The following is a 21,687-nucleotide window of genomic DNA, read 5'->3' on the forward strand; positions in this document are numbered from 1 at the left end:
AAGTTAAGGACTACAAGCAGGGGGATCCTTTTTGTCTCTGGAAACCGACGTGCCAGCTTTTTTATTTCTTGGATCAAGCTACAGCCTGCTTCATCTGGCCCTGCCCATCAAGGGAGCCCAAGGTTCACTGATTAAGGAAAAACACCAAAATTGGATTAGTTGGGAGGGATGGGGGGAAGAGGGAGATGCAGGAAGACAGCTAGAGGGTATAGAGTTTCTTGTTAAAAGGTGATGAACATCTTTTAAAGTGACTTTGATGATGGGAACATGGATCTGAATATACTAAAAACCATTGAATGTAACACTTTAAGTGGGTGAATTGGATCGTATGTGAACTGTAACTCAATAAAGCTGTTATTAAAAAAAAAAAAGAATACTTCTTGCTGGACTACAATGTGAAAAATGAGTACAGCCCTAAAAAAAAAAAACAACTGGGTTGGTATCTCAAAGGGATTGAGTGAGGATTAAATGAAGTAGAAAATGCATGCCGAAGTGCTGAGCACCATTGTGGACAAGGAATAGGAGGTCTAAAAGTGCTAGTTTCCCCTTGGTCTCTTCCTGTCTTCATCCCATAGCAGCTGCCAAGAGAGCACGCCAGCAAGAGAAGGGCCAAAGTAAACAGAGAAGCTCTTTATGCCAAATCACAAAGACCACAGGGGGAATGTGGGGGAAGGGCAGAAAGGGCCTGGGAGGACCGCCCACCCCTCCTTTATTCACAGGTTTAGATGTTGTTCCATCTGCTCTCGAAGTTTGAATTTCTGGATCTAGAGGAAAGAAAAGGAGTGAGAACCAGGCTTGGGCGTCTGCCAGTTAGGGTGACCAAGCCCAGCTGGTTTGCCTGGAACTGAGGAGTTTCTCAGGCTAAAGCCAGGAAAGTTCGGGGCAAACCAGAATGAGCTGACTAGTTGGTTACCCGCCTGGCCTTCTCTGCACCTGGGGCCCCAGGACCCCCTGCCCCTCCCTGGTCTCCTGCACCTTACTCACCTTTCCTGAGACAGTGAGGGGGTAGTCTGTGACAAACACGATGTATCGGGGAATCTTGAAGTGGGAGATCTGCAGACCAGAGGGAGATAAAGCATGAGGCTGGGCGGGGTCCTAGGGTTAGGGGGAGAGGACAGTGGGCTGACTAGATGGCAGACAGAGGGTGTTGAAGAACCAAGCAACAGCAGTTTTGGGTGGGATGAGGCGCCCACCTTCCCTTTGCAGAAAGCCTTGATCTCCTCCGCTGTAGTCTCCTCCCCTTTCTTGAGCCGAATGCAGGCACAGATTTCCTCCCCCATCCGGTCATCCTTCACTCCCACCACCTTCCAGAATCAGAGACAGTTATTAGACATCCCCAACCACATCTGTGTTTCCTGCTTTTGGGGGCTCACCTGCGCTCACCTGGGTAGGGTGCCTCACCTGCACTTCCTGCACCTGTGGATGTGTGTGAAAGAAGTCCTCGAGCTCGGCCGGGTAGATGTTCTCACCGCCCCGGATGATCATATCCTTGGAGCGCCCCACAATCTTGCAGAAGCCCTGCTCGTCCATCGTGGCGATGTCTCTGCGAGGAAAGCCCAGGAACCGCCTCTCACCTCTGCCTCATCTGACTGGCTCGCTCACTCATTCACCAGACATTATGGAGCACCTACTATGTGTCCTGCACTGCTCTAGACTCTGGGGGACACAGCGTGAATGAGACATTCCCTGCTGTACAGTCTAATGAGGAGGCAGACAAAAACAAGTATACCTATAGCATATTTGCTCTCTCTCTTTCTCAGAGTACCTATACACATGCTTTTCGTGGCTGGCTTCTTTCTTATTCAGGTTTCAGCTCAAACATTTCCATCTTAGAGAAGCCTTCTCTGACCACCCAATAAAGAGAAGCTCCCCTCCTGACCACAGCCAGTCTCTCTCCTATGACCTTATTTAATTTTCTTCGTGGTGTTTTTCAGTGTCTAAATTGGTCTTGTTTGTATCTGTCTTCCTCCAGCAGACATGTGGGAAGTAAGAGCAGGATGCTTCCCATCGTGCTAGCCACTGCACCACCGGTGTCCAGAACAGTGCTGGCCCTTGGAGGTGCACAACAGGAATTTATGAATGAATGAATGAGTGACTAAATCTTGGCTCAGATTTTGCATACACTGTCTCTGGCACTCTCATCTGCACTGCATCTGGTCCTTCCCAGAGCCCTGTGCGGAGAGCATGATCATCCCCATTGTACACATTTTGGAAACTAATTCTCCACGATGTGAAGGGGCCATCTCCACAGACATGTTCTCCCTCTTCTAGTTTAATGTTCCCAGCTCAGCCTCAGGACCCCCGGCCTCCCCTCGGCAGCCAAAGTCTCTACCCCTCCCTGCCTTCTTACCCTGTCCGATACCACTTGTCCTGTCCGATTGCCTCGTCGGTCTTCCGCGGCTCACCCCAGTAGCCCATCATGACGCAGTACCCTCGGATGCACAGCTCTCCAGGCGTGTTCAGCTCTGCCAGTGATCCCGTCTTCATGTTTACAATCTGGGCCTGGGACCAGGCAGCTTCAGGCTTGGGCCTCCCACCCTTCCACTTCAGGATGGGGGGCCCTAAGGAATGGGGGGAGTTTTGCCTTCCTTCCCCCTAGTAACGAGGCCCCTGGCTCTGCCCATCCCAATCCAGGGAAGGGAGACGAAGGTTGGAGTAGATCCACCACCAGTCAGACACCTGAGCGGGGCTTGAAAGAACAGCTGAGGCCCAGACCAGGAGAAAACTGGGCAGGAGCTGCTGCAGAGAAGGAGGCCTGCAGAGGGCCAGGCTAGCTGAAGAATTACAAACTGTGCAGAAGGAAAGGGAGTCTCCTCTTTCCATTAGGCAGCAAATAAAGAAGCCAAAAAGGGTGGCATGGCAGGGCCAAGTGAACAGGAGAGGTGGCAGAGAGGCAGAATCTAGTCAAGAAATGAGCCACAGCCAACGTGCACAGAAAGCTTAGCCTGTGTGCCTTGGTGTCTCCATCTGTGAAATGGGGAGAACTACACTTGCCCTGTCTACCTCACAGGTGGGCATCACAGTGAGTGGCAGTGAGGCTGTCAGACTCACTGTGATAAGAAGGGGCTAATGTCACTGCACACTCACTTCAGGGCAGGGGGCAGGAGAGATGTGAAACAGGATGGCAGTTAGCCCCAGGGTAAGGACACTGGCAGTGACCCCAGAAGGGCAAGGCCACAAGGGGGCAGGAGAAACAAGGTACTGGCTGGCATAAAGCACCAACGGTGGAGACTGGGAATTTGAGAGTGAAAGATGCTCCAGGTCAACCTTCAAAGTGCAAGGCACCCCCAAAGGGACAAGCTCCTTGGGAAATTGTTTACACGAAGCCAAAAAGAGGAACTCTGCCAAAGTGTGAGGGGTGGGGAGGGCAGGGCTGGGGGAGAGAAATCTGTGTAGGAAAAATCTCTGCGCTCTGGCTCCTCTCTGAGGCTGTTCTGGCTGCCCCAAAACAGACAGTGGGCTTGGCAAAAACACACCTCAGACAGGAAGGGAGGCTGTGGGGAAGTTCAGCTGGCGGCTGCTCATGGCCACTGTTTCAGCTCTGTCCTGCTCAGGCCTCAGCCCACAGAGAGAGCCCCAGACCAGGCCTGGGGAAGACCTTGCTGCTGGGGGGCTCTCAGCATCTTGGGTGAGCTGTTTGGATCTCTAATTGAAAGCAATACATGTTCCAGGGGGGTGTGCCCCAGTGGCATGGTTGGAGTCGGGGGTCTGGGGCTCACCTCTGTGTGAGGCATAATTCTGCCCACACTTTCTGCCTTCTGCTCCACAGTGTCCTCGGTGAAGTTCATAAAGGTCACAGGACTGTTCTCTGTTGTTCCATAAGCCACCTAGAGAGTCCAGAAAGGGTGTTTGCAAGGGAGTAGGGGGACTGCAGAAGGATGGGAAAGCTACCCAAGGGGAATGGGAAGGAAGTCGGGGGGGAGGGGCAGAGAGTGGAATGGTGGGAAAAGAGGCATATTTGGCAGAGGCTAGGGTTCAGGAGGCAGAGGGATGTAGTGGAAACTAGCTCAACTAGCAGGGGCCCCAGGTCTGAAATAAAACTGAGCGCAGGGAGGCCATTCTTTTCCAGCTAGGACTCTCTCGGTCTCCATGTCTCCTGGGGGCAGCCACACTCTACCCTGTGGCTCCCAGCATTATCCATGCCCCAGCATTCTCTTCCATGCCCAGGCTGTCTCAGCACCCCCTTACTGATTTCAGGCCACAGCATCCCCTGCCTCTCCCTTCCAAGCTGAAGTTCCCCTAAACTCAGTGAGAAAGCCAGCCTGCCTTCGCCCAGCTGGGAGCTGCACAGACACAACCCCTCCACCCACCCCAAAACCTGGGACAAGTGCCTGGCCTTGGGGTAGGTGCTCCCTAAGCTCTGGAAAGCTTCTTGTAAATTTATTTTCATCAAAATAAAATTAAAGCCAAAGCAAGGATTTAAAAAGCCTGTGGCATCTCCCCACCCCCTACTTCCAGTGGTTGGAACATCCTGAGCAACAAAAAACCAGAAGCCAGCCTTGGAGGAGCCTAAACACCACTAGGCAGTGTTCTGGGCCAGCTATGACCATCCAGAGGCAATGGGTGAAAGGGGTTTAGGAGAGGGGCAGGCCTCCATAGGTGAGCACTGGGTGAAGGGAGAGGGACTGGCTACCCACTGTTCTAGGTTCCTGGCAGTCAGCAAAGACACCAGACCTTTGTCTGGTCTTCAACCCTACCCACCCCCAATTTCCTCTGCATTAGCTGGCATGACTCACCCAGCTGGGGTCTGGCAAGACCCGGGGTCTGGTTCCTCCCCTCATCCCCTAATATATTCAAGAACCCCTACGTCACTTTAGAGCCAGAGCTGAGACTCTGCCTGCCTACCCTCCCCTTTCCACTAGACTCTGGACACGGTGGCTGGCAAGTGGACACAGAGACCTGGTTGGCTGGGGCAGGGCTGCCCACAGGACCCAAGGTCTGGAAGCCTGAGCTGTCCCGAGCTGGTCCCTTGTAGCCAGGACCCGGCCTCCTCACCCACCCTCACAGTCCTGGGGCCACTGCCTAGGTATGACTTCTGCCAAGTACACCTTGGCGCCACTCTGGCCGCCACCCTAAGAGACCCAGGGGGGTAAGGGCAGTCCTGACCACTGCCGGTGGAGATGAGGAGATAGGGACATTTTAGGGAGATTATGGGTTGGGGGGGAGGTATAACTGTGCCTGGGGTCTTCCGCTGTGTTTGCAGAGCCCGGTGTCTCCCCTCGCCCCCATTCCCACTTTTCTGGTCGCCTTCAGCCCTGGAAAGGGGTATAAGGGGTGCAGGGGACAGAAACTGGAGCCTGGGGCTGGGAGAGAGGGGCCAGAGGCAAGTCAAGGGCGGAAGGATCGCCCACCTCCAGAGGGTTGGCTGCGGTGTGCAGCCGGAAGGGGGAGCCCGACGCCAGAGTGGCTCTCACGCTCGGCCAGCGCCGCACAAGAGCCCCATTAAAGCGCCGCCGGCCGGCCGACCGCGGCGAGACTCGCGTCCGGCTGGCCGGCCCCGCTTCCTCCCTCGCTGGGTCCAGGGCACGCGGCCGAGCGTGTATGGCGGGGGCGCCGAGTGGCGTGGAGGCTCCAACTTGAGCAAACAAATAAGTTCAGGGAACGCCTCCTTTCTCTGTGGTGTAAACTCGGGGCTCTGGACACACCCATACCCACCCCCAGAAAAGCAGGGGGAAAGGAGGTCGAGGTGGGGAGGGAGCAGGATCCGAGGGCAGGGAGAAGGAGAGCTGGGATGGGGGCGGAGGTTTGGGGACCCCGGTCCAGCCCCGCACGTTAGCCAGCGCGGGGGGCGGCGGGGAATGGCCTCCCCGTCGAGGGCGGGGGCGAAGCTCCGGGCGGGAGGGAGTTAACCCGGTGGCCTCGCGGCTCCACGTAGGAGCTGGCTCCGGGTGCCGGCTGCGGTCAGGGCCACCGTATAAATAGGGCGGGAGACCGAGCGCCGAGGACTTGCCTCTGCCCCTAGCCCCGGCCCCAGGCGTCCCCGCCATGGCCCGCCCGATGCTCTTGCTCAGCCTCGGCCTCCTGGCCGGCCTGCTGCCGGCGCTGGCCGCCTGCCCCCAGAACTGCCACTGCCACGGCGACCTGCAGCACGTCATCTGCGACAAGGTGGGGCTGCATAAGATCCCCAAGGTGTCAGAGAAGACCAAGCTGCTCAACCTACAGCGCAACAACTTCCCAGTGCTGGCTGCCAACTCGTTTCGGGCCATGCCGAACCTCGTGTCGCTGCACCTGCAGCACTGCCAGATCCGCGAGGTGGCCGCCGGCGCTTTCCGCGGCCTCAAGCAGCTCATCTACCTGTACCTGTCCCACAACGACATCCGCGTGCTGCGCGCCGGCGCCTTCGATGACCTGACGGAGCTCACCTACCTCTACCTGGACCACAACAAGGTGACAGAACTGCCCCGGGGGCTGCTCTCCCCGCTGGTCAACCTCTTCATCTTGCAGCTCAATAACAACAAGATCCGCGAGCTGCGCGCAGGCGCCTTCCAGGGTGCCAAAGACCTGCGCTGGCTCTATCTGTCCGAAAACGCACTCAGCTCCCTGCAGCCTGGCGCTCTGGACGACGTGGAGAACCTCGCCAAGTTCTACCTGGACAAGAACCAGCTGTCCAGCTACCCCTCGGCTGCTCTAAACAAGCTGCGGGTGGTGGAGGAGCTGAAGCTGTCCCACAACCCCCTGAAAAGCATTCCAGACAATGCCTTCCAGTCTTTCGGCAGATACCTGGAGACCCTCTGGCTGGACAACACCAACCTGGAGAAGGTGAGCTCCTGGCTGCAGAGCTCTGCCCTGGCTCCTTCTCTGCCAGGAGGCCCAGGGATCTAGGGCCAAAGCTGGGCACCATCCCCTCTCTCCTAAAATTACCCTTTCTGTGGCCCTCTCCAAGGTGAGGAGCTCTGCCACATCTGTCTCCACCCTAAAACTTGCCCTGCTGCCCGTGTTCCTAGTCTTAGCCGCTGCCCTCCTACGATTCATACTTATAAATGGAGCTGGGGCTACCCTGGCCCCACCAATGGCTCCTAAGAGGCATGGCTAGTGCTCCCAAACCCCCTGCTGTGGGCAGCAGCCACCTCTTCCGCTGGGCCTTCCACCCCTCCTCTGCTGTTTTTTTCCCTGTCTCCAGTAAACCTACCACCCCATAAAGGAAGGTTTGTTTATTGAGAAGCCTTACAGACGAGCCGGGCAAATCAGGCCCACAAAGAGACCCTGTTCCTGGTGGGAGTGTGCATGTGTGCTAAGGTGGGGTAGGGGGCTGGGAAGTGGGGAGCACATACCTGAGGAAGACCTCCTCCATGCCTTCCAGAGGCCTCCATGGATGCCTCCCACCCCCAGTCCACATACACACACATTCCACTGCATTCTCAGGTCCATTTCAGCTGAGAGGGGACCAGGGGCTTCCCCTTGGGTGCAGGCATAGCACCCCCGGGCTCCGTGAAGGGACGAATGCAAGAGCCACATATATTGTCGATCTTTGGCACAGGACTCCAGGTGTCTCCCCATAGGGAAGGATGGCTATGCCTCACTGTGCCTCAGACCACTCGCTGCCCTTTGCCTACCCCAGTCACCAGACCCACCTCCTGGATGCATCCTTGCCCAGTCCTTCCTCCCCTGTGATGCCCAGTGACTGGCCAGGTGGGGCTGCCTTGGGTCAGGATGGAATCCCTTCTTGGGACTGGAAAATCACTCCGGTACAGGGCCTTTGGCCAGGAGGTTTGGGCAGCGACCAGAACAAGGTGGGGGAGATGGTCATCAGAACATTCTGATTACCAGGGAACTTCACACCCCTCCCTGGGACACAGGCACAGAAATGCGAGCAGAATCATACCTGGATGGCAACCAGCCTCTGTCTGGGTGGACAGAGCCTGCCTGAGTCTGATCTTCTTCAGCCCCAGCTGAAGTCAGAGCCCACCATGGCCTACCATTGCCAGAGTGGCCTTTCAATGGGAGGTAGATCAGGGCAGCAGGGGTTCATCTGGCGCAGAGGAGACCAGGCAGGAACTGTGACGCCTGGGCCAAGATGTGGGCCCCAATAGAATGTTTCCTCTGGAGCCAGTAGACCTGTCCAAAGGCTGCATTAAGGTGGCTCCACAAATAGTGTCTGGCAGACGGTGAGGGAGCTGTGAGGACAGAGCCGGGGGACATCCCAGGACCCCGTGGGCTGTGGGGAGCCTGGGCACACTGCCCATCCCACCAAACACTGATCAGCTTCACTGTGTGCCAGCGTGGGCTCCTGGGACCAAACTCTGGCTGCCTCCCCAGTGCCAGTGTTTGTGCACGGAGCATGGTGCCAGGGGAAGAGGAGCTGGGTGTGGTCCTGTAGCTACTGTTTACTCCTTAGTGCCACCCTGGGCAAGGGACTTAACCACCTTCCCCCCCATCTACGTACTGGAAATAATACCTCCTATCTCAAAAGGTGGTTATAATGGATTAGATCATCTGAGACAAACTAGTCACATTGTAAAATTTCTCAAGGTGCCACTGCTTATGTCCAGGGAAGGACCCTGTCCCTCTGGGGCCACAGAGCTTGGAGAGGCCGGATCCTGGGGCTGGGGTGCTCACTCGTGCCTACCTCGCTCCCCAGTTCTCTGACGGTGCCTTCCTGGGTGTGACCACGCTGAAACATGTCCATTTGGAGAACAACCGCCTGAACCAGCTGCCCTCCAACTTCCCCTTTGACAGCCTGGAGACCCTCACCCTCACCAACAACCCCTGGAAGTGTACCTGCCAGCTCCGGGGCCTTCGGAGGTAAGAGCACCCTCATGGCTCCCCCAAAACCCGCCATCACGTGATGGAGTGGAGACACACTGGCCCTGCACTAAAACATCCTGGGCATAGATCCTACATCTGTTACCTAATAGATGTGGGACCCTGGGAGTTTCCCCATCTGTAAAATGAAGATGATAGTTCCAGACTACCCTGAAGCCAAGTCAGTCCTGGCCATGTCCATGGCTCACTGTCCCTTCCCCCAGTACTCTTACATCTCTCCTGCAACCCTGGCAACTTTCTATCTCTCCAGGTGGCTGGAAGCCAAGACCTCCCGCCCTGATGCCACTTGCGCATCGCCCACCAAGTTCAGGGGCCAGCACATCCGTGACACAGACGCCTTCCGCAGCTGCAAGTTCCCCACTAAGAGGTCCAAGAAAGCCGGCCGCCATTAAACAGGTGGGGCTGCGCGGGCAGTTCCCCCATTCCCTCTCTGGAGATTCTGGAAGTGAGGAGGGTGTCCCAGGATGGTCCTCCTGCCCCACAGAAGGGCAAGGAGACCCTCCATTTTTGCAGGGAGAGGAGGGGAGGGCTGGGGCTCCCCTCTAAGGTGGAAAATGATACTGCCCAAGACTCTCACCATTCTCTCCAAACATCGTCTGGGTTGTTGGAATCCTGACACCACTCCTTGCTTCACTGCAGGTCCTGACCCAGCCGGTCCTGGTGACTGGCCTCTGCCTTCTGCCGGAGAAACTACTGACCCTCCCACCTGTGTCCCCAACCCTCTCCCCACAGCCTCTGCTGATGCACAGAGCTGTCCATACCTAGACACGTCCTGGCAGGGGGACCCGGGCACTCGAGCACAAACCCAGCTCCACCTGACGGTGAGAGCTCATCACACCTGGTGCCACCGCCGTGGCTCCTCTCAGAGAAGCTGTTGCTGAGACCCCTAAGGCCTTTAGAACTGGAACAGGGTGGCCATCAGGATGGCCACCCTTCCAGAATCCTCCTCTCTGCTCCCCTTTCCCTGCCATTTGGAAACAAACATCAGATCCTTGCCCCATCCCTTGTTTCCAGAAAGGGTCTTAAGCCTGTACCCCAACTCTGCCAGCCCCCACCTGCCAGGACACTCTAACAGGACACCGGTGCTTTGCCACGTCCTCCCATGCTGCATTTCTTCCCCAGATTTCTATAAATATAAATTTATGTATGTATAATATTTACTCCCCTGTCACCTATCTCTGTGACTTGCCAGCTGCTGCTGAGGTTGGACTGCATTTTCTCACATCTGCTTTCGGGAATGAGAGCCAGCCAAAGGGTCTTCCTTGAGACCTGGCCGGGGCTCCTCTCCACTCCCATCACTATTCCTGCCCAGGCCTGGCCTGCCCCCGACCCCAACCTCGGGCCCGGCCTCCACTCACCACCAGATCCTTCATGTTCAGCTTGTTGATGATGGCTCGGATCAGCTCTGGGGGTGCAGGGGACCCCGCGATCACACCTGAATCAGACAGAGGGCTAACTCAGAGAGAGGGCTCCCACCTTCTCCAAGCCCAGTGGACCCCCTCCACTTATGGCTCTTTGTGGGGAATAACATTCCCTTCTCTCCCCTGACCCTGGACCTGTTCCTAGACCTGGCAGCTGACCTTGGGCTGGTGTCTAGGGACACTAAGGATTTGCCCCCCTCCCCGCCATGTTTCTACAGTGGCCTTCTTGCCCCCTAAATGAAAGATTGGGTGAATATGTAGTTCACTGGGCCAGTCCCAGCCTGGCCACCCTTGGCCCCGTCGCACCTCCACACATGGCTGAGATGTCATAACTGGAGAAGTCTGGTTGGTTCAGAATGTCCACGAACATTGTGGGGGTGCCATACAGGAAGGAGCCTCTGTATAAGGGGGGAGGTGCATCTCAAAATCAGGCTTGGAAGTAGAAGGGCGCTTCCTCTTCTCACCCACCCCACCCGACCCTGCAGTAAGGGCCAAGGCTGAAACTGGGGAACAGGTGCGAGAAGCTCCTTGGAGAGAGGAACGGGTCCTCTCCTGGGGGTCCCCCACTACCTCGTCTCCACTTCTCCTGGTTGGAGGGAAGAGACATCTTGGAAAGGGATCAGGGCCCAGGACTGAGGAATAGACGGGTCTTATCAGCCCACAGGTAGCTGCCCCACTGATGCCCACCTCTCTCTGCTGATGGCCTCCAGCGCCTTCTTGCCATCAAAGACCGGAGAGGACAGGACGAGGGTGACCCCGTGCATCAAGCTCACCATTGTGCCCCCTACGGAACCCAGGCAGTGGTACAATGGGTTGGGCAGGACCACCCGCGACTCGTCTGGTGCCTGGAGATGGAGGCAGGAGGCTGGGTCTGCTGCAGAGCCAGAAGCCAGTTCCTCTAGGCCGCAGAGGGAGCCCAGCAAGCCCCACCCCCACCGGGTGCCAGGAAGCCCTTGCTGGGCCAGGGCGCCTCACCTTCTGGTGCAGCCTCAGGCGCTCCCCTATCATGTTGGAGTTGTTGACAATGTTGTAGTGGGAAAGCGTGGCCCCCTTTGGGCTGCCGGTTGTCCCCTGACAAGACAAGCAGGTGATGGCTTGGCCCCTTTCTTTCCATTTCCTTCCCACCCTGGGCCACTGCATGGAAGAGCACTGGACTGGGAGTCAGGAGACCAGGACTGTGGCCCCAGATCCATCTGTTCATTCAATACGTAGTCACAGAGGTTGACCACCAGCCTGCATGGTGCCAGGGGTCAGGATCCAGAAATTTGGAAGGTAAGGTCTGTCCTCATGCCACTTATAAGGTGGCTCAGAGGACTCTGGCTCACCAGCACATGCCCTCTCTGGATCTTAGTTTTCCCATCTGCTAAATGAGGGGGCTCTGACCTGCATGGTTCAGTGCATCTGCCCCTGTACTGGGGACGAGAGGGCCAGGGCACGTGACAAGAACACTAGTTGCTGATATTTTCCAGGGCCGCGGGGACGGCGAGGGCCAGTCCCAGAAGAGTGTTTGCACTTCTGACCTCTGCTGTCTCATTCTCCGGGGAGGGTCACAGGGCAGGCAGGGGTTAGTGTGCCAGCCGGGGCTTGGGACCGGGAGACCTCTGCCCTACCGAGGTGAACTGGATGTTGATGGGGTCATGGCAGGACAGGAACTGCTGTGTGTGCCGGAGCCGGGCCAGATGCTGTTCTTGATCGCCAGCTGCCACCACCTCATCCAGGAGCAGCGTCCCAGGCAGAGGGGCGTCCAACGAGATGACTGTGCTCAGATCTGGGAGCCTGGGGCAGGGAGTGTGGTGAGAGTCAGGGGCCAAGGGAGGGCCCAGGAGATGCCAGCCTCATCCTTGGATGTGGGAAAGGGATGAAGGGGCCAGGATGCTGCCATGTGCACCCCTCCCAACCAGGGACACCCCCACCTCTGACTCTTCAAGGCCCCTGGCTGGGCCTTCTCCACCTCTGGACAGATCTGCTTCAGGATGTTGTAGTATTGCTGGGTCTTGAATTGCTTGGGGAACACGAGGGCTTTGCAGCCCACCTGTGGAAGGTGAGCCCCGGCCACGGTCATCAGGAAGCGCCAGCCTAGGGATCTGGTGGAGTCCTAACCATTGTTCTCTCCCACACACACCACTACCCTGACACATACACCATGACACACATATACTACCCCCAACCCACACACACACACTACCACCACCACCACGACATACACATGCACCACCCCCAACATACACACCCACCACCACGACACACATGCAATACCCTCTAATATACACACACATCATCACCACCACCATCATGACACACACATACGCTACCCCCAAACCACACACACCGACCACCACAACCCCCACCATGACATACACATACAATACCCTCTAACACACACACACACACACACCCCCAACACACTCACTAGCCTGTCTGAACAAATACCCCTTCCTCCCACCCACTCGTAGCCTGAGGAAGGACAGACTCTGGGTGTCACCTGCCTGTGCACGCCCTCCCACCCTGGTCAGCCCTGTGTGACAACTAGAAGCCCCCAGGCCAGGCACCAGCAAGGCCCCTTCCCCAAAACAGGGCCTACCTTCTTGAGGGCGTACTCTAGTTCCATAGCTTGGTAGGCTGGGTTCACAGACACCTGGTAGAGACAGAGAGCATACGTCAAGTGTCCTGGTCAGACCCTGTCCGTCTCCATGCCCCTTCACCCTCAGAGGCAGCGCCCTGTACCTTCAGGCCTCCTTGGTGGGCTTCGGGAGAAAGTACCACCTAGTCTGAACCCAGCCCGGCACTGGTGTGATTCTGGGGCCAAGAGGGGGCTCCCCTGAATGGTGCCCACCCCCGCACACCCAGCTGTGCCAGGCAAGCCCTTCCTCACCAGAATGATGCCTGCCTGGGCCGTGGCTAGCTGCATGAGTACCCATGCGTAGGAGTTGGGTCCCCACATGCCCAGCCGGTCACCCTTGCAGAGGCCGATACTCAGGAGCCCAGAAGCAGCTTTGTCCACCTGGTGTAAACAGAGGGGGCACAAAGGGGTGAGTTGCAGGCAAGCAGTAAGGGGCCCATGACTCCCATCTCAGCCCTTGGCCCAGGGGTTCACATCAGAACCACCTGGGAACAAGGGGCAGGCAGATACCCAGGCCTCAGCAGATGTGGAGTGAGATCCAGGAACAACATGCAGGATGCATCTGGGCCACCTCTGCCTCAGTCCTGCCCTCCTCTCCTGACACCCCTGGGGGTTCTCAGGCAGCCCCAGCACCCAGCCCCACAGCGAGGCAGGGTGACTCCACCCAGCCAGGGGAGCCTGGGAGCCAGCACCTGCCCTCTTTGAGGATCCAAAGTCAGGACCCACCTGCTGCTTGAGTTGGGCAAAGGTCAACCTCATGTTTTCGTGGAGGACAACCAGGGCCTCTTGGTCTGGGACCCTCTGTGCTGCGGCATCCAGGCACTGCCCCACAGTCTTGTTAATAAGACGCACTTCGGTGTGGCCCTGGACGAAGCTGAGGCCTCCGACGGGCAGGGGGGCGGTGCGAGCCACCTCTCTGGAACTGTGGGGAAAGGGGCTATGGGCTCAACCGCCCCAGGCCAGGTCTCCGTGGCACCAACGGCCTGGCACACCTGCTGGGAGGTGGGCTGTTTACACCGTGCTCAGGACACTCCAGAAACTATCTGATCCGCCCCACCCCCAGGGACCATCACGACTGAATTTAGGAGCTGTTTCACCTATGAGAAATCTGAACATGGAGGCTGACCCCCTGTCCTTAATCAGACAGAAGGTTCTTTTCCCCAACCTGCTCCTCCGTTTCCACTCAGTGCCAGTAGCCTACAGCCTTGGTGCCAAAACCCTGGAAAGGGAAACTGAGGTTAATTACACTGCTTTGACTAAGAAGAGAGGTGGCCTGGGAGGGCTGGGAACAACCTCATCCTAGACACCACTAATCCTGATGAAAAAAAAAAACCCCTGGTGGTTTAATCAAAACCCACAGAATAGTCCAACACAAGGCCTAAATAGTAATGTAAAGTATGGATGGGAGTTAATAATACCGCACCATATCGGTTCACTAACTGTAACACGAATGCAGATGTTAGCAATCAGGAAACTGCCCGGGTGGGGTGGGACTTGGGTATAAGGAACCCTCCATACAATCCGCTCAGTTATTCTGTAACTCTAAAACTGTCTATTAATTATTAAAACTGTCTGAAGTCTATGAATTATTAAAAAAGAAAAAGCAAAACACAGCTCCCGGCAGTCCAAGTACCACAGGCGTAGGCCTGCCTGCAGGTGCCCACCTGCCGCCCCAGGTGACAGCTGCTGGGCTCCCACCTAGGCCCAGGCGGGAGGGTGACAGCTTTCAGTCCCCAACCCACCCACCCCGCAGATGGACGGGATGCGCGATCCGGGATCCAGGCCTCCCAGAACTCCTCCAGGCCCCCTAGATGGTATAGGCCCCGAGGGCCCATCCTGATGATTCAGTCTTGCCGCTGCTAAGCTGTGAAGACCAAGCCTAGTTTTCATTGTGTGGCCACTTACGGCTTGTGGAGAAGAATTTCTGGGAAGAACAAGGCAGGCAGGGCAGCGGGGAGCAAAACTGGGTCTCCCTGTAAATGGGAGAGGAGACCATCTCACAGGAGGGTAGGTCCCAGTGTGGGCTGATGGGGAGGCTGTCCTGACTTCCATGAGGATGAGTCACACAGTGGGGAGCGTGAGGTCTCATCCCAGGCATGCCACGGCTGCGTGGGTGGCCATAGCAGACACCTTTGGTGTCCCTTGTCATGTCTCCTTGGCACATCTCTGGTTTCAGCTGTTGGGACAGTTCCTTGAGGTTCTGTCTGCTCAGGGACTCCCTCAAGTCTCCCCGCTGCAGCTGTACCTTCTGGGAGGCATCTGTATCTTCCCACAGGTTCTGGGGGAAAGACCCTGGTTACCCTCACACACCCTACACCGGCTTCTCTTCCTGTCTCCTCCCCCATACGGCCTCATTCCCACTTTCCAGGATCACAAATAAACCACCCGCACCCAAGTCCTTGTTCTTGGGGGAACCCAAGTTAGGACATTTGTGTCTTCTCCTCAGGGCTAGGTCTCTGCTTCCCCACCTCTAAAGCTTGGGGACCGGATCAGTGGTTATCCTCAGGGAATGCTATCTAGATTACCTACCTGGGCAATCTTCTCAAAGGGTTGTAGCGAGCCACCTAAACCCAGTGGTTCCCTCAAGTGTGCTGGGGCAGAAAACAGCCAAGAGTCGCAGGGCTCTGAAGTCCTGGCAACCCCCACACCCGACCACTCATAGGTTGAAAAACCTAAAGAGCTGCTGAGGTAGTTCCCCATAGGCACCATCACACCTCTCAGGGGGGACTGTGTGCCCAAATCTCTCCCTCACAGGCCCACTGTAGAGGGCAGCCATTTCTGCCCACTACAGAACAGACATGCCCTTTCTTTGGGTTTGCCAAAGTGATAGTTGTAAACATGTGGGAAAACACCTGCTTAAGAAGAAAGTCAACATGGGGGAAAGTAGGGGAGATGGAAAGAGACAGTGAGACAGAGACAAAGAGATGGAGAGAGAGACAGAGACAGAGACAGGAAGACCCAGGGACAGACTGAATCTTGAGGTTGTTGAATCCCTAGACCCAGTCATGTGTTAAGTCTACCTGCGTCTGGGTGTTTCACTGTTAACAGCCGACAAATTCCCTCTTTAAGCGGGGAGGGTATAACTCAAGCGGTGGAGAGCATCTGTAGCATGCACGAGGTCCTGGGCTCAGTCCCCAGTACCCCCTCTAAAAAATGAATAAATAAGTAAACCTAGTTATCCCCCCAAAACAAACAAACAAATTCCCCCTTTAAATTTAAGCTAGTTTGGGAAGAAAAAAAAAGCTCAACTCCATTTGCAGCCACATGGATGAACCTGAAGGTCATTATGCTGAGGGAAATAAACCAGACACAGAAAGACTAATACTGTGTGATCTCACTTATACGTAGAATCTAAAACGTGAACAGAGGGTACAGCTGAGTGATAGGATGTGTACCTAGCATGCACAAGGTCCTGGGTTCAATCCCCAGTATCTCCATCAAAAGAAATAACCTAACTACCTCCCCCAAAACAAAAAACAACAAAACATTTAAATAAATGAAAACTAAAGAAAACAATATATGAACAAACAAATTTAAGCCAGACTGAGTTGGGTTTCTATTGCTCACAACTGGTGAATCCTAACTATATTCGGTGGATAACCAGTGCCCTTGAATGCCTGGAGATCACCTCCCACAGGCCAGCATCTGGACTAGGAGGCAGAGAAATACAAATCTCAGCCAGTTTAATGGCTTTATTGTCAACAGAGCATTAAAGAGGTGGGGGTGGGGCAGAGATCTGTCTGACAACAGGGACCCTCCTATTCTCACAATGACCCAGAGTCCTATTTGGTTTGGAATCTGATTTTTTTGTTTGTTTGTTTTATTTGGGGGGGGTAATTAGGTTTCTATTTATTTTTTAAATGGAAGTGCTGGGGATTGAACCCAGGACCTTGTACATGCTAGGCACACACTCTACTACTGAGCTATACCCTCCCGCTGGAATCTGATTTTCTGTTCATTCACCGTGATTTTCAGTGGCCTCTTGAAATGTTGAGTTGGCAAATCAACAGGTTGATTTATGTGCCCCTCCCACCAAAAATCCAGTGCCCTGGGTATTAGCTCCTTTATCTTCACAGCAGCTCTGATAGGTGCTGGGACAGAGACTCCCAACAGCCCCTTCTCCCTTAATAACACACCCTCAGATGTGGCTATGGCCATGTGGAATGGAGACCACATTTCCAGCCTTCCCAGCAGGTGGTCTGGTCCAAAAGTGAAGTTCTGGCCAACGAGATTTAATGGGAGGTAGTGTGTGCAGCTTCTGAGAAGAATCCATAAAGGGAAAGGACATCTCGTTTTCCTTCCTACTGGCCGGAATGCTGCCTGTGACAGTTCTCTTGGACCACACAGTGAGCCTGGTCCACAGAGCAACAAGACATAAGGGGCCTGGAGCCTGACAGCAGAGTGTAGCCACAGACTGGCCTCTCCCAGAAGAAACTGCTGTCTCCTAAAACCACAGTGAGACGGGGTTTCTCTGATACACACTGAGCCAATCCTAAAACATACAGGTGGGAATTAGGAACTTGTTCTTTTTTTTTTTTTTTTTTTAATGGAGGGACTTGGGATTGAACCCAGAACCTTGATGCATGCTAAGCACTTGCTCTACCACTGAGCTAAACCCTCCCCCTATGAATGCTCATTCTACAGGTGAAGAAACGGAAGCGCCAAGAGGCCAAGTGGGCTGCCCAGCTGCTAAACAGCTGCCCCTGAAGTGGAGAATCCAGTGCCCTTGCCCCAAAGTTACAGCCATGCCTGCCACACACAGCTGGGTCCGGGGAGAAAGGATGGGATGGCTAATTCTCTTTTTCAGGCTTTGGATTTAGTCCCTATCTGATCACCAGCAACTGACTAATCTCAGTTTTATTGTTTCCACAGTTGTTCATTAAATGAACCCAAGAAATTGGCAATGGGATAGGGCAGGGTTGAGGTGGAAACAGGTTGCCCCTTCAAAGGACTTAAGAGTTCTAGAAATTCCTATCAATGTGATTTGGTCATAAACTCAAGAACCACCTGTCATTTCACAGGCCTCAGTGCAAACACCATTGATTCTACTTCCCTCCTTCCTCAAACACACCCAGAACACCTTGGCCAAGACGGCAGCCACTTCTTTTTCTATTCTGAAACAAAGTGGCAGATATCCCACTTCAACCGGAAAAAGACAATCAAGAAATTTCGTTTCAGGGAAAGTTTTATTTGTTTGTTTGTTTGTTTGTTTGTTTGTTTGTAGTGGGGTATTCACTGAGTTGGAGGACAGCCAGCAGTCCCAGCTGCTCCCAGTTCAAACTACTAGAGTGAATCTTTGGCTCCTTGGACTGGGTGTTGTAAAACACCAGGTAGGAGTAAGTCAGCCAGCTGGGAGCTGTGATGGGACTGCAGACAAAGCGCAGCCCCACCTAAAGGTGTCCTGAGAGTTGGCACATGAGAGCTCAGGCCCACATCTGCTGCCAGATCCAATTTCATAAGAGAAGTCAGGAAACAAGGATTTTTTTTTATTTTAAAGAATTATTTTGACTTTTCACTTTGGCAATTAATGTGCTCACTGTTTTATCCCCAGTGCCTCACAGGGCCTGGGATGCAAGAGGTGCTCGAATGACCAAAAGAATGAATTATAAACAATGCACATGGCAACCCACTTGAAAAATAAGCAAAGGACTTGAGTAGGCATTTTTCCAAAGAAAATATATGAATGGCCAACAAGCATATGAAATGCAAATTGAAACCACAATGAGATACCACTTCACAACCACTAAGAAGGCTAGAAAAAAAAATTACAAGTGTACGTAAGCATGTGGAGAAATTGGAACTCTTATGCATTGCTGATGGGAATGTAAAATAGTGAAGCTGCTGAGGAAAAAAGTTTAGTGGTTCTCCAAAAAGTTAAACATAAAGTTACCATTTGACCTGGCAAGTCTACTCCTAAGCATATACCCAAAAGAAGAGAAAACAACTGTTCAAGTATTTGTACACAAATGTTCAAAGGAGTACTATCCACAACAGCCAAAAGGTGAAAACAACCCAAATATCCAGCAATGGATAAGTGGATAAACAACATGTGGAGCAGCCCTACAATGGAATATTACTCAGCCATAAAAAGGAATGAAAAAATTTTTTTCTTTCTCTTTCTGGCTTACTTCACTTAGAATGACATTCTCCAGGAGCATCCATGTTGCTGCAAATGGCATTATGTTGTCGGGTTTTATGGCTGAGTAGTATTCCATTGTATAAATATACCATACCTTCTTTATCCAGTCATCTGTTGATGGACATTTAGGCTGTTTCCATGTCTTGGCTATTGTAAATAATGCTTCTATGAACATTGGGGTGCAGGTGTCATCCTGAAGTAGGGGTCCTTCTGGATATAAGCCCAGGAGTGGGATTCCTGGGTCATATGGTAAGTCTATTCCTAGTCTTTTGAGGAATCTCCACACTGTTTTCCATAGTGGCTGCACCAAACTGCATTCCCACCAGCAGTGTAGGAAGGTTCCCCTTTCTCCACAGCCTCTCCAGCATTTGTCATTTGTGGATTTTTGAATAACGGCCGTTCTGACTGGTGTGAAGTGATACCTCATTGTAGTTTTGATTTGCATTTCTCTGATAATTAGTGATATTGAGCATTTTTTCATGTGCCTTTTGATCATTTGTATGTCTTCCTTGGAGAATTGCTTGTTTAAATACCATATGAGATCGCTCATATGTGGAATCTAAAAAACAGAAACAAAAACCCACAACAACAACAAAAAAAACAAAGTGTAAATACAAAACAGAAATAGACTCATAGACATAGAATGCAAACTTGTGGTTGCCAAGGGGGCAGAGGGTGGGAAGGGATAGACGGGATTTCAAAATTGTAGAATAGATAAACAAGATTATACTGTATAGCACAGGGAAATATACACAAAATCTTCTGGTAGCTCACAGAGAAAAAAATGTGACAATGAATATATGTATGTTCATGTATAGCTGAAAAATTGTGCTGAACACTGGAACTTGACACAACATTGTAAAATGATTATAAATCAATAAAAAATGTTTTAAAAAAAGCTAACAACAACAACAAAAAATAAGTCAAGAAAAATAAGCAATAAAACAATAAAAAAAAAAAAGGAATGACGTACCAATACATACTACAACATGGATGAAGCTTGAAAATACAGAAGTGAAAGAAGCCAGACTCGGAAAACCACATGTTGTATAATTCCCTTGATGTGAAATGTTGAGGTTAGGCAAATATGTAGAGACAGAAAGTAGAGTAACTAGTTGCTCAGGGCTGAGGGGATGGGAAGATGGAGAGGTGATAGCTAAGGGGAGAGGGGTTTCTCTTTGAGACAATGAAGATGTTCTAAAATTGACTGTGGTGGTGGTTGCACATATCCCTGAAAATACTAAAAATGACTGAATTGTACATTTTAAAAAATAATGCTCAAGCTGGGAGGGAATAGCTCAGTGGTAGAGTGCATGTTTAGTACACACAAAGTTCTGGGTTCCCGCCCCAGTAACTCTGTTAACAATAAATAAACAAACAAACTTAATTACCCCTCCCCTCAAACCCAAAAAAGACCCCCAAAAATGCACAAAATTCTATTCCTAGGTATATATCCAACTGAAACCATACACATGCTCACCCAAAGACAAGCATGAGGACATTTGCATTCTCTCCCATATGAAAACTACCCAAATAGTCATCAACAGTAGAATAGATAAATAAACAGTGAATTGCTATTTGCAATGCTATATAGTAATAAGAGCAAATGAATTACAGTGATACTCAACAGTGTGAATGAAACTCATTTAAAAATGTTACATGAAAGAAGTCAGATAGAAAAAAATACATATCTATACCATCTGATTCCATGTATACATACAAAACAGACAAAACCAATCTATGCTGTTCGAAATCAGAGGAGCAGTCAGCTGGGTGCTGGTTCTATGCGTGTGTTCAGTTTATCAAAGATTGATCAAGCAAGCACATAAAACATGTATACTTTTCTGAATCTATGTTATCCCTCAATACAGAGTGTAAAAGAAAACCCTTCTAGGGCTTAAGCCAGCGTTGATATAGACACAACTCACAAACTAAATTTAGTGATAGCCTGTTGCATCTATTTACTATCCTGTCAGGAAAATAACACCAGCACGAATCACATCTGTGCAAAATACATGCATACACTAATAAATAATCCTTGGCAAGCCAAGGAAACGCATCTGTTCATCATCTCCATCTTAGAAATTACTCAAGGAAAGAAATAAGCTCAATTCTGAATGTGGCAGGACTCTCCTTTCCAATAGTTCCAACAGATGATAAGGCATTTTGTGTGCCCTCTATGCAATTCCTGGTACACGGTGACTGCTGGCCCAGCCAACCTATTTTTCCTGCACGGATGCATGTTCCCCAGGTCCAGGAGCACAGAGCAGCTCAGGACATGTTGCTCAATGTTTAGAATATGGCTTACTGTACTGTATTCAAGGCTTTGGTCCAGAAAGCAGCCTCCAACTGGAATACTGCTCTAGTGGGAAACAGGACCCATTGCTATCTGCTTGACAATGTAATTTCCAGGAATGTCTGCAGAGGCGTTTAATGACAAGTCAGGAGTGTAATGATTCTGATTTATGAAAAAGATGGGCACTCTCATGGGGAAGGGTGGAGATGGGTAAATCTCCCGCAGGGATGTGAAGTGAAGGGAGAGAGGGAAGAGTGGGCTTCTCCCCTGCAACGCTGTCATGCAGGTTTTCTCAGGCAAAAAACTGAGAGAGAAGTCAAGCAGCTTGTTCAAGATGCTGCAATAAAAAGTTGATCAAAAACAGCCTCATTATTCCATCCCAAACAGCTTTCCACTAAAACAGACACGTGACACTGACATATGAAACACAATAATAACCAAATCTGCT

At 52.5% G+C, this 21,687-nt stretch overlaps 2 protein-coding genes across 6 annotated transcripts in view; one reads left to right on the top strand and one right to left on the bottom strand.

The window, feature by feature from the left end:
* Positions 1–609: 609 nt before the first annotated feature.
* The window catches only part of ACSF2 (acyl-CoA synthetase family member 2), a 33,325-nt gene continuing 12,247 nt past the window's right edge, over positions 610–21,687 (bottom strand). The window contains exons 2-16 of one of the 5 annotated variants that reach the window (XM_032498102.1): positions 13,531–13,726; positions 13,057–13,185; positions 12,766–12,819; positions 12,098–12,216; positions 11,795–11,960; positions 11,160–11,255; positions 10,872–11,029; positions 10,491–10,582; positions 10,122–10,198; positions 3,720–3,827; positions 2,351–2,502; positions 1,402–1,543; positions 1,194–1,304; positions 985–1,053; positions 610–764 (exon numbers count right to left, since the gene is read on the bottom strand). In XM_032498102.1, the coding sequence (XP_032353993.1) occupies positions 714–764; positions 985–1,053; positions 1,194–1,304; positions 1,402–1,543; positions 2,351–2,502; positions 3,720–3,827; positions 10,122–10,198; positions 10,491–10,582; positions 10,872–11,029; positions 11,160–11,255; positions 11,795–11,960; positions 12,098–12,216; positions 12,766–12,819; positions 13,057–13,185; positions 13,531–13,726 (1,720 nt within the window). In that variant the 3' untranslated portion in view covers positions 610–713. The other 4 variants (XM_032498103.1, XM_032498106.1, XM_032498105.1 and 1 more) reach the window with 4 other exon arrangements.
* CHAD (chondroadherin) lies at positions 5,812–9,923 on the top strand. The gene is made up of 4 exons (XM_006177011.2): positions 5,812–6,759; positions 8,579–8,742; positions 9,014–9,159; positions 9,403–9,923. The coding sequence occupies exons 1-3, from the start codon at positions 5,986–5,988 to the stop codon at positions 9,153–9,155; spliced, it is 1,080 nt and encodes a 359-aa protein (XP_006177073.1). The 5' UTR covers positions 5,812–5,985; the 3' UTR covers positions 9,156–9,159; positions 9,403–9,923.

This window comes from Camelus ferus, chromosome 16 (genome assembly GCF_009834535.1).
Source record: "Camelus ferus isolate YT-003-E chromosome 16, BCGSAC_Cfer_1.0, whole genome shotgun sequence".
Classification (NCBI taxonomy): domain Eukaryota; kingdom Metazoa; phylum Chordata; class Mammalia; order Artiodactyla; family Camelidae; genus Camelus; species Camelus ferus.